Below are 11,945 nucleotides of genomic sequence, written 5' to 3'. Positions count from 1 at the left end.
GGGCACGGGTACGTCAACACTGAACAATACCTTCAGAATGAGGAACTTGCGTATATGTAGAACAGGACGTCACTTCATATTGCCTCACATACTATACTATAATGTAATGTACTGTACTGTTTCTTACATGCATTATATATTATCAGGCCATTGTCATGTCATCTTGGATATATCGATGATGTAATTTTGTCAGTGTCTCACAAGACCAGTGGCATTTCACAATGAAAGAGAATTGTCACTGTGACACTGACATGTGAAGTCTGCAAGTACGTCAGATGTGTCGGAAACTGAAACATGAATGTACTTTTGTCAGGATGTACAGGGGATGACCGGCTTCACTCGCGTCATAGTGATGATCTCTACTGATCCGACTACAACCCCCACCACCACCACCCCCACCACCACCATCACCACTCCCAGCATAGGTGAGTTTGATTGTGACACTCAGTCGTATAACATGTCAGGACATATAGCTGATCGTTGGAGGTACGTAGTTAAACTGGGTTTGAAGCACGAAAATCTCTTGGATCTTTCACGGCATATAAATACTTTTCTTGCAATATGTCAAGTAGTAGTACAGTATTTGGTATTGATTTCTGGACATTGCTGTAGAAATCATGGATTAACCTAGGCAATACAAAACTCTGATATCACGGTTGATGGCACGCGATAATGACACAGGTTGAATGTGACTGCAGTCGTAAATAGATTATCAAATATTAAGCCTTATCTTGTACCTTTAACATTATTAACGTTCTCCTCCCTCACTTCTCAGGGACTTGGGGAAAACGTGGTGTTGTTGCACATTCAGGTTGGATGTTGGTATGTAACACATGAGAATGTGTCATTGCAGTTCCACGACCACCGAAGATACTGACCAACAACTCCGATATGGATGAACAAATGTACTTCTCGGAAAGCGAGGGCACTGCTTTGCTCCTGAATTGTGAAGCTGATGGCTACCCGCAACCAAGGTCAGTGGACCAAACATTGAGTATCTATGTCCTATATATATCTGTTGGCTTCAGTGGCAGTGTAACTAAAAAAGGGCATGTCATCTTTGTATACTGGCTGTTTCAAGGAATAGTACCATTGCTTCTCGGAAGATTCATAGAGATATGTTGGGTGCACTGTATGAGCTACCTGATTCTGTCTCATCATACCTTGATGCCACATGCCTCTGGTTGAAGACCACATATGACGCCTGGTCTGGTCCAGGGCCAAAAATAACACACTGGCTGTCACAGCCTATCTAGAACATTGCCAGGAACAATGCTGGCTCAGCTACTGTCAGCACAAGGTCAGTCCACAACGTCCACTAAATATACTCCGAGGGGATTCCGTGTTAGCATCGGTCCCCAGCAATCTATACTTGTCGTAGGAGGCGACTTTATGGACTGGGTTGTCAGGCTAAGAAATTTGGTTGATATTGTGTCATTGTACTCTGGATGGATCGTTGCTCATAATATCCATGACAGTATTCTCTGGTCCAGACTCGGTTATTTACAGGTCGACATCATACAGCTGGAATGTTGCTGAGTGCGGCGTTAAACAATGAAAACAAAACTGATGAGATATAGGTAGCGACTCTTATGCATGTTGGCTCAAGGAAATATTTTAGATCATACTTGAAAACTAAAACATTTCCCTACAATTTCAGTTACAAGTGGGAGAAGAATGGCAGATCGTTTGTTTTGGGTGAGAACATGTCACTCAACAACGGAACACTCGTTATTTCTGGACCGACAGCAAGTGATGGTGGTGCTTACCGCTGTTTCGCAACCAATATGTTGGGAACTAGTGTAAGCGCCAGATTTCATCTGATGGTTCGTTTCCTCGGACGTTTCCCCAATATTCCCAGAGCTGAGATGACTGCAGTTGTAGGGGAACATCTGACCCTTGAATGTCTGCATCCCTCTTACTCATCGGAGTATATTCAGATGGACTGGGAATATAACGACAAGTCTTCCACAGCATTTGAACCTTTCGTGCCCAACACCCGCATTGTGCAGGATGCATGTGGTAAGTTTTATCCGACCCTCAACACACATCTTCCATGTACCTTTGTTGGGCGGTAGGGTAACCTAGTGGTTAAAGCGTTGTTTGCATTGCCGCAAGACCTGGGTTCGATTCCCCACATGGTTAGAAGAATGACAATCCTCAGTGATATCACTGTAATTGCTGAAAGTTGGTTAAAACCAAAGTCACTCACTCGATGCACCACTTCCACCTGGAAGACCTCTCCTGATTTCTATCAAGGACACGGTTCATTATAAAGATGCTACTACTCACTGTGTTACTCTGTATGTGAATGCAATTCTATTTCTAAGACTCAAGGGTGATGATTGTCTGCATTTTGCTTTCAGGCAGTTTGATATTCCGCAGTGTTGAGGAGGGAGATTTTCCCGTTGGTCGTGTTTTCCGCTGTCTTGTCTCCATAGGCCAGATTGTGTCAACTACCAGTACCAACATAACAGTCAACTTGACAGTCGTAATAAGACTGGGTATGTCATCCCAACTTGACAGTCATAATTAGACCAGGTATGCCATATCAACATAGCAGTAAGAATTAGACTGGGTATGTCATCCCAACTTAACAGTCATAATTAGACTGGGTATGTCATCCCAACTTGACAGTCATACTTAGACCAGGTCAGCATAACAGTTAGAGTTAGACCAGGTATGTCATCCCAAGATAACAGTTAGACTTCGACCAGGTATGTCATCCCAAGATAACAGTTAGACTTCGACCAGGTATGTCATCCCAACGTGATAGTCATAATTATACCAGGTATGTCATCCCAAGATAACAGTTAGAGTTAGACACCAGGTATGTCATCCCAAATTGATAGTCATAATTATACCAGGTATGTCATCCCAAGATAACAGTTAGACTTAGACCAGGTATGTCATCTCAACTTGATAGTCATAATTAGACCAGGTATGTCATCCCAAGATAACAGTTTGACTTCGACCGGGTATGTCATCCCAACTTGATAGTCATAATTAGACCAGGTATGTCATCCCAAGATAACAGTTTGACTTCGACCGGGTATGTCATCCCAACTTGATAGTCATAATTAGACCAGGTATGTCATCCCAAGATAACAGTTTGACTTCGACCGGGTATGTCATCCCAACTTGATAGTCATAATTAGACCAGGTATGTCATCTCAAGATAACAGTTAGAGTTAGACACCAGGGATGTCATCCCAAGATAACAGTTAGACTTCGACCAGGTATGTCATCCCAACTTGATAGTCATAATTAAACCAGGTATGTCATCCCAAGATAACAGTTTGACTTCGACCGGGTATGTCATCCCAACTTCATAATCATAATAAGACCAGGTATGTCATCCCAAGATAACAGTTTGACTTCAACCGGGTAGGTCATCCCAACGTGATAGTCATAATTAAACCAGGTATGTCATCCCAAGATAACAGTTAGTGTTAGACCAGGTATGTCATCCCAACTTGATAGTCATAATTAAACCAGGTATGTCATCCCAAGATAACAGTTTGACTTCGACCAGGTATGTCATCCCAACTTGATAATCATAATAAGACCAGGTATGTCATCCCAAGATAACAGTTTGACTTCGACCGGGTATGTCATCCCAGGATAAAAGTTAAACTTAGACCAGGTATGTCATCGAAACTTGATAGTCATAATTAAACCAGGTGTGTCATCCCAAGATAACAGTTTGACTTCGACCGGGTATGTCATCCCAACTTGATAGTCATAATTAAACCAGGTATGTCATCCCAAGATAACAGTTAGAGTTAGACACCAGGTATGTCATCCCAACTTGATAGTCTTAATTAAACCAGGTATGTCATCCCAAGATAACAGTTCGAGTTAGACACCAGGTATGTCATCCAAACTTGATAGTCATAATTAAACCAGGTGTGTCATCCCAAGATAACAGTTTGACTTCGACCGGGTATGTCATCCCAACTTGATAGTCATAATTAAACCAGGTATGTCATCCCAACTTGATAGTCTTAATTAAACCAGGTATGTCATCCCAAGATAACAGTTAGAGTAAGACCTGGTATGTCATCCCAACTTGATAGTCATAATTAAACCAGGTATGTTATCCCAAGATAAGAGTTAGAGTTAGACACCAGGTATGTCATCCCAAGATAACAGTTAGAATTAGACACCATGTATGTTATCCCAAGATAACAGTTAGAATTAGACACCAGGTATGTCATCCCAAGATAACAGTTAGACTTAGACACCATGTATGTTATCCCAAGATAACAGTTAGAATTAGACACCATGTATGTTATCCCAAGATAACAGTTAGAATTAGACACCAGGTATGTCATCCCAAGATAACAGTTAGAATTAGACACCATGTATGTTATCCCAAGATAACAGTTAGACTTAGACACCATGTATGTCATCCCAAGATAACAGTTAGAATTAGACACCAGGTATGTCATCCCAAGATAACAGTTAGACTTAGACACCATGTATGTTATCCCAAGATAACAGTTAGAATTAGACACCATGTATGTTATCCCAAGATAACAGTTAGAATTAGACACCAGGTATGTCATCCCAAGATAACAGTTAGACTTAGACACCAGGTATGTCATCCCAAGATAACTGTTATCCTAACATGACCATCCTGACCTAAGTCTTCAGCAACCCATGCTTGCCCTAAGAAGGCAACTAAGCTTGTCGTAAGAGGCGACTAACGGAATCGGGTGTTCAGGCTCGCTGACTTGGTTGATGCATGTCATCGTATCCCAGTTGCGTGGATCGATGCTCATAACGTCAATCACTGGATTGTCTGGTCCAGACTCGATTATTTACAGACCGCCGTCATATAGCTGGAATATTGCCGAGTGTGGCGTTAAGCAACAAACAAACAAACATAAGAGTAGTTCCACCCTTACATAAAATCTTTTCCTTTCCATCAATTCTCAAATTGATAAAGTTGGGGCAGTAGAAGTACAGAATAGGATCCCTGTGTGATGGATGTCTCTCTATTTGCTCTCAGTCACTGGTTTGCCATGTCCAAACATGCTGGTTGACATGCTATGTTGATATTTGTTCATTTATACATTTGTATTTCATAAAGTCCTATAATTTCTTCAGGTATTGATGGGTCTGCTGGGAAACTCCCAAATTTGATTTACTCCAGCGCAAACCACGTGACAGCTGTAGCTGGACATCCACTGACGATGTACTGTGTGTACGGTGGGAGGTACGGTCACCATGCGGTCATTCATCAGGCCCCTTGTTTGTGGCCTCTGTAACTTGTGGTTATAGTCTCACCATCTCTTTAACCCGAGGTTACAGTCTCACCACCTCTTTAACTTGTGGTTACAGTCTCACCATCTCTTTAACCTGAGGTTACAGTCTCACCACCTCTTTAACTTATGATTACAGTCTCACCATCTCTTTAACCTGAGGTTACAGTCTCACCACCTCTTTAACTTATGATTACAGTCTCACCATCTCTTTAACCTGAGGTTATAGTCTCATCACCTCTTTAACCTGAGGTTACAGTCTCACCATCTCTTTAACTTGACGTTACAGTCTCACCATCTCTTTAACCCGAGGTTATAGTCTCATCACCTCTTTAACTTGTGGTTACAGCCTCACCATCTCTTTAACCTGAGGTTACAGTCTCACCATCTCTTTAACTTGACGTTACAGTCTCACCACCTCTTAAACTTGACGTTACAGTCTCACTATCTCTTTAACCTGAGGTTATAGTCTCACCGCCTCTCTAACCTGATGTTACAGTCTCACCATCTCTTTAACCCGAGGTTACAGTCTCACCACCTCTTTAATTTGTGGTTACAGTCTCACCATCTTTTTAACCTGAGGTTACAGCCTGACCACCTCTTTAACTTGTAGTTACAGTCTCACCATCTCTTTAACCCGAGGTTACAGTGTCACCACCTCTTTAACTTGTGGTTACAGTCTCACCATCTCTTTAACCTGAGGTTATAGTCTCACCGCCTCTCTAACCTGACGTTACAGTCTCACCATCTCTTTAACCCGAGGTTACAGTCTCACCACCTCTTTAATTTGTGGTTACAGTCTCACCATCTCTTTAACCCGAGGTTACAGTGTCACCACCTCTTTAATTTGTGGTTACAGTCTCACCATCTCTTTAACCTGAGGTTATAGTCTCACCGCCTCTCTAACCTGACGTTACAGTCTCACCATCTCTTTAACCCGAGGTTACAGTCTCACCACCTCTTTAATTTGTGGTTACAGTCTCACCATCTCTTTAACCCCGAGGTTACAGTCTCACCACCTCTTTAACTTGTGGTTATAGTCTCACCATCTCTTTAACCTGAGGTTACAGTCTCACCACCTCTTTAACTTATGATTACAGTCTCACCATCTCTTTAACCTGAGGTTATAGTCTCATCACCTCTTTAACTTGTGGTTACAGTCTCACCATCTCTTTAACCTGAGGTTACAGTCTCACCATCTCTTTAACTTGACGTTACAGTCTCACCATCTCTTTAACCCGAGGTTATAGTCTCATCACCTCTTTAACTTGTGGTTACAGCCTCACCATCTCTTTAACCTGAGGTTACAGTCTCACCATCTCTTTAACTTGACGTTACAGTCTCACCACCTCTTAAACTTGACGTTACAGTCTCACTATCTCTTTAACCTGAGGTTATAGTCTCACCGCCTCTCTAACCTGACGTTACAGTCTCACCATCTCTTTAACCCGAGGTTACAGTCTCACCACCTCTTTAATTTGTGGTTACAGTCTCACCATCTTTTTAACCTGAGGTTACAGCCTGACCACCTCTTTAACTTGTAGTTACAGTCTCACCATCTCTTTAACCCGAGGTTACAGTGTCACCACCTCTTTAACTTGTGGTTACAGTCTCACCATCTCTTTAACCCGAGGTTATAGTCTCACCGCCTCTCTAACCTGACGTTACAGTCTCACCATCTCTTTAACCCGAGGTTACAGTCTCACCACCTCTTTAATTTGTGGTTACAGTCTCACCATCTCTTTAACCCGAGGTTACAGTCTCACCACCTCTTTAATTTGTGGTTACAGTCTCACCATCTTTTTAACCTGAGGTTACAGCCTGACCACCTCTTTAACTTTTAGTTACAGTCTCACCATCTCTTTAACCCGAGGTTACAGTGTCACCACCTCTTTAACTTGTGGTTACAGTCTCACCATCTCTTTAACTTGTTAAAGTGTCAAATGATGTGAGAGAAGGTTCATAGTCCAGCATAGTTCAGATCAACCAATACATCAGTTGATATCAATACATGAACGATCAGTCGACATTATTGTGAAGAATATGGCAGCTTCCTAAACCTTGTGGTTACAGAAAAGTTGTAGAACAAATGAATGTTTACAATGTACAGATGTTGGGCAAATGTCATCCAGACAAGCTCTAACCGTCCTTCTTAGTGCACTTGCACCACATTAAATCTATGTATGAATGTATCTCGACTTCTTTACCCAATGTACAACATCCACTAAGTCGTTGAACATTTACCTTGCTCAGACCTCTACCCAGCCAGTCGTGGACAACGAGTGTGGGGACAGATCGACAGTGGACAATAGGGTGGACACTGAGTTTTACATTGCCTCTGTGGGGACGGAGGATACCGGCACCTACAACTGCTCAGCCACCAACCAGCGGGGAACCAGACAGACTAACTACGAAGTTACAGTTGAAGGTGAACTAGAGTCCTTCCCCCCTCTCAGCTTTCAGACCTTGCTCGTACACAGTGCAGAGCGTGAAGGCAATCAAAACACGGGGCCACAGTTAGTGAGTTGGGTTTAACGTCGCTTTTAACAGTATTCCAGTTATATCACGGCGTGTCAGCTTAGTGTGGGAGGAAAGCCCGAAGTGACGCAGGTCTCGGAAGTTTACCACTTCGGTGAAACCCCAATGGTTTCAAAGGGGTTGGATATATTGATACACAGAGTGTACTCATATATACTCAAAACACTGTCTTTGAAAAACATTATCATTGTGAAAATGTATGTTCCCATATCCCAACAATTCCATGATCATACTGTGCTATGGTGGAGTTGTGGCTTCTGGGTAGGCCTCGGAGATTTTTATGGATTGTTATAAACTGTGTACATTCTAGTGGCGTTGTTCTGTGAAGGGTACGACCGAACAGTACCCAGGCCGAAAGCCAAAAACAGAACTATACCCTAACTGGCATGCTACTGCAGAGAGTAGAGCAGCTGGATGAGTTCATGAGATGGTGAACAAACAGTTCCGGCCAACAGGAAGACTTTCTGTATATTTCACTGCCCAGATCCTTTCTTTTAACCAGAACTATCTCATTTCTACACCCCGTCCTGCCACAACCTGTTTTCTTATTTCTACCAGGGCACATTTATGCATACAGAAAAGTTTGTTTGTAAGGCCAGACGTTATTACCAATTGGTATATGACTCCATCCGACTCCAAATATTAAAATGGTTTAAAAAATAAGACATGAAAGCGGGTTTTTTTCCGCCGACCAGAAATAAGTCCAAAAAATTTTAAAAACCACATTATTTACTGTCCCTCTCGATAATTTTTTTTAATTATTTACAATACTATAATTAAAACCTGTTGACAACGAATTATAACGAATCACTATTCCTTTCGCCCCTACATTTGTACCTACTTAATATTTTGAAGAAATCCAGAAAAATATGTTTGAAACTGGAATTTATATTTTATAATTTTTCGACATACCGAACTGAATTTTGGAGCACTGTAACCTGTAAACCAATAAAAATGAATAAGTCTGGCCTAATTGAATTGCAACACTCATGTTCATGCTGACAAACAAATTATTATTTCTTCATAGAAAAAGCAATATTTACATCCAAGTTAGAAGATCAGAGGCTGATGGAGCTGTCTGGAGGCGTTGCTTCATTCAAGTGTTTAACCCATGGAAACCCAAGCCCTAAGATTGACTGGATCATTAACGGCCAGCAATGGGCACAGTAAGTACATTTACCTCACACAACTGTCTATCCAAGCGGCTTCTTTTAGATGGGGGGCATCACTGATGTGGATCTCATCATTTCATACCATGGCTGCAGTAGTCTGGTTACAGTAGGTGGTCAGTTTAAATAAATAAATGTAGCTTATTACATTTTTTGCTTTTTCTCTATTTGGAAATTTAATACCATAGAACAACAAGCGTTGACAGATAGGAGTTGATGCACAGGCAAAGCAAAGATCGAATATAAAGGAAATCATCTTTCTGAAAGAATTGAATTATCTAACATGTTGAATTAGTAATCTTTGATGGTTTATTGCATATATATCTATATTGAATACCATCAGTTTACATTTCCAAACTCATAAACAAACAATGCTCAAAATATGCATATTTGTAATGGAAACATGGCCTTTCAGGGCAGATCTGATCTTGTTTATGTTACCAGTTACGATCTTCAAGTTAAGTCAAAGTAAAACTATTAAAACCATCTAATATACAGTCAAGCTTTCACTAGTTATTATTTTTTTTCTTTTTACAACAAAATATGGCAGGCTACACCGTAAACCTCGTGTGTGGTCCGACGTTCCTGAACTAAAACATAGTGCCATAGCTCACCGGGTAATACATTTAACAGACAGTTGATGGACTCTCAAGCTGTCCCACACAGGTGTAATATTTGACGTCCTTGTGTTCCAGGACTACATTATTGCAAACAACATTCCAGTTTCTATGTTTGAATATTTCAGATGCTACTTCAGCAGCTGCCGTGAGAGAAGCACGCGTGGAGATTCACCAGGGTACTCTGGTGATGTCGGGGGCAGGCCCGGGGGACCAGATGGTTGTCGGGTGTATGGCCTTTAATCGATACGGCTCTGTGTACCAGGAAGCTAGACTCATCTGAACCATGTACACAGTACACTTGCTGACAATTCACTCTTACAGATCCAGATGACATAGTCATGCTATTCCCGTTGGAGATCAGGTCGTCACAGTTGTAACTGAGTAGGAATGATTCTTGGCTATAGAACTCAGGGAAGATCAACTCTCAACTAGGACCTGACAGATGTTATTGTACGGTTACATGGGTCTGTGATAGTGGATTGTTGCTCACACCATCTGGGAAGATCACCTCTCAACTAGGACCTGACAGATGTTATTGTACAGTTACATGTGGGTCTGTCACAGTGGATTGTTGCTCACACTATCTGGGTAGATCAACTCCCAACTAGGATCTGACAGATGTTATTGTACAGTTACATGTGGGTCTGTCACAGTGGATTGTTGCTCACACAATCTGGGAAGATCAACTCCCAACTAGGATCTGACAGATGTTATTGTACAGTTACATGTGGGTCTGTCACAGTGGATTGTTGCTCACACTATCTGGGAAGATCAACTCTCAACTAGGACCTGACAGATGTTATTGTACAGTTACATGTGGGTTTGTCACAACGGATTGTTGCTCACACAATCTGGGAAGATCAACTCTCAACTAGGACCTGACAGATGTTATTGTACAGTTACATGTGGGTTTGTCACAACGGATTGTTGCTCACACAATCTGGGAAGATCAACTCTCAACTAGGACCTGACAGATGTTATTGTACAGTTACATGTGGGTCTGTCACAGTGGATTGTTGCTCACACAATCTGGGAAGATCAACTCCCAACTAGGATCTGACAGATGTTATTGTACAGTTACATGTGGGTTTGTCACAGTGGATTGTTGCTCACACAATCTGGGAAGATCAACTCCCAACTAGGATCTGACAGATGTTATTGTACAGTTACATGTGGGTCTGTCACAGTGGATTGTTGCTCACACAATCTGGGAAGATCAACTCCCAACTAGGATCTGACAGATGTTATTGTACAGTTACATGTGGGTCTGTCACAGTGGATTGTTGCTCAAACCATCTGGGAAGATCAACTCTCAACTAGGACCTGACAAATGTTATTGTACAGTTACATGGGTCTGTGATAGTGGATTGTTGCTCACACCATCAGTGAAGATATTACAGCGAGAGCCAAATTTAATTGTTACTAGATTCCCAAGAAAGTCGGTAACCGGAAACCCTAATTAGTATATATATATATTAATAGAGATTACAGTGATATTGGAGGTAGCTTACATAAACCGCGTCACTTAGCACAGATTGAAACTCTTATAGCTGTGAAAGGAACAAGAAAACTATGGGGATATGGACAAGCATACAAACCACGATTACATGATCTCTGCACAAGAAATCAAATGTATATATAACATCGAAAGTTAGTTATCTTGGGGCATGGAACAGATTTGGAAGAAGCAAGTCTTGAGATTTAATATAAACATGATTAAAATTGTATGATGCTGTAAAAAGAAAATATGGAGTTTGGGTGAAGATGTGTAATCATGAATTGGACGTATGAATTGTCAATAAATCTTAAAATTTGTGTTGCCTTGGATGCTGTTACTAATAATAGACTCCAGTGAAAATAAGTGTTTTGACAGTATTTAGAACAACCATAGCCATGACACCTCACTACTGATCTCCACTCGACATCATGCTGATGACCAGACTCACATGTCCACAGGCTACCAACACTTGCCAGGAGGTAAGCACAGAGCAAACTCCAGTATTTCCCAACCCAACTTAATCTGTTTTCTTTGCCTTTTCATATTCTTGTATAAGTTATATATACATTTCAAACTGAGAGTCTATGTAAATAATGTGTTCATTGTGTTGTCATGCATCAATATTTCACAAAGTAAAATCATTAATGCCATTTTGATATTGGCACAAGGTAAACTATGTTTAACATGCAAATAGACAAATGAAATGATTAATCTTCATAAGTAATTCCTCATAATAACAAAATTCAAAAGAAGCTGCAAAACATTAAAACGAAAACTCATCTAAGTTCCACCTAGACACATGCCATAATTGGGATTGTATTCAGCATTAAGAACATTAAATGTAGTGTGG

The 11,945-nt window shown here is 41.1% G+C and overlaps 2 protein-coding genes across 2 annotated transcripts; both read left to right on the top strand.

The window, feature by feature from the left end:
* Window positions 1-407: 407 nt before the first annotated feature.
* Window positions 408-5,641, top strand: LOC124118548 (contactin-3-like). The gene is made up of 5 exons (XM_048401576.1): window positions 408-974; window positions 1,661-2,022; window positions 2,367-2,504; window positions 5,116-5,224; window positions 5,620-5,641. The coding sequence occupies exons 1-5, from the start codon at window positions 892-894 to the stop codon at window positions 5,639-5,641; spliced, it is 714 nt and encodes a 237-aa protein (XP_048257533.1). The 5' UTR covers window positions 408-891.
* A 1,487-nt stretch (window positions 5,642-7,128) lies between these two features.
* LOC124140098 (neural cell adhesion molecule L1-like) lies at window positions 7,129-11,376 on the top strand. Its single transcript, XM_046507450.2, has 3 exons — window positions 7,129-7,698; window positions 8,836-8,974; window positions 9,723-11,376. The coding sequence occupies exons 1-3, from the start codon at window positions 7,458-7,460 to the stop codon at window positions 9,835-9,837; spliced, it is 495 nt and encodes a 164-aa protein (XP_046363406.1). The 5' UTR covers window positions 7,129-7,457; the 3' UTR covers window positions 9,838-11,376.
* Window positions 11,377-11,945: the final 569 nt, after the last annotated feature.

Source organism: Haliotis rufescens, unplaced genomic scaffold (genome assembly GCF_023055435.1).
Source record: "Haliotis rufescens isolate VD_foot unplaced genomic scaffold, xgHalRufe1.0.p SCAF_22, whole genome shotgun sequence".
NCBI classification, from domain to species: domain Eukaryota; kingdom Metazoa; phylum Mollusca; class Gastropoda; order Lepetellida; family Haliotidae; genus Haliotis; species Haliotis rufescens.
The sequence above is the reverse complement of the archived record's forward strand: the minus strand, read 5'-3'. Positions and strand labels throughout refer to the sequence as shown.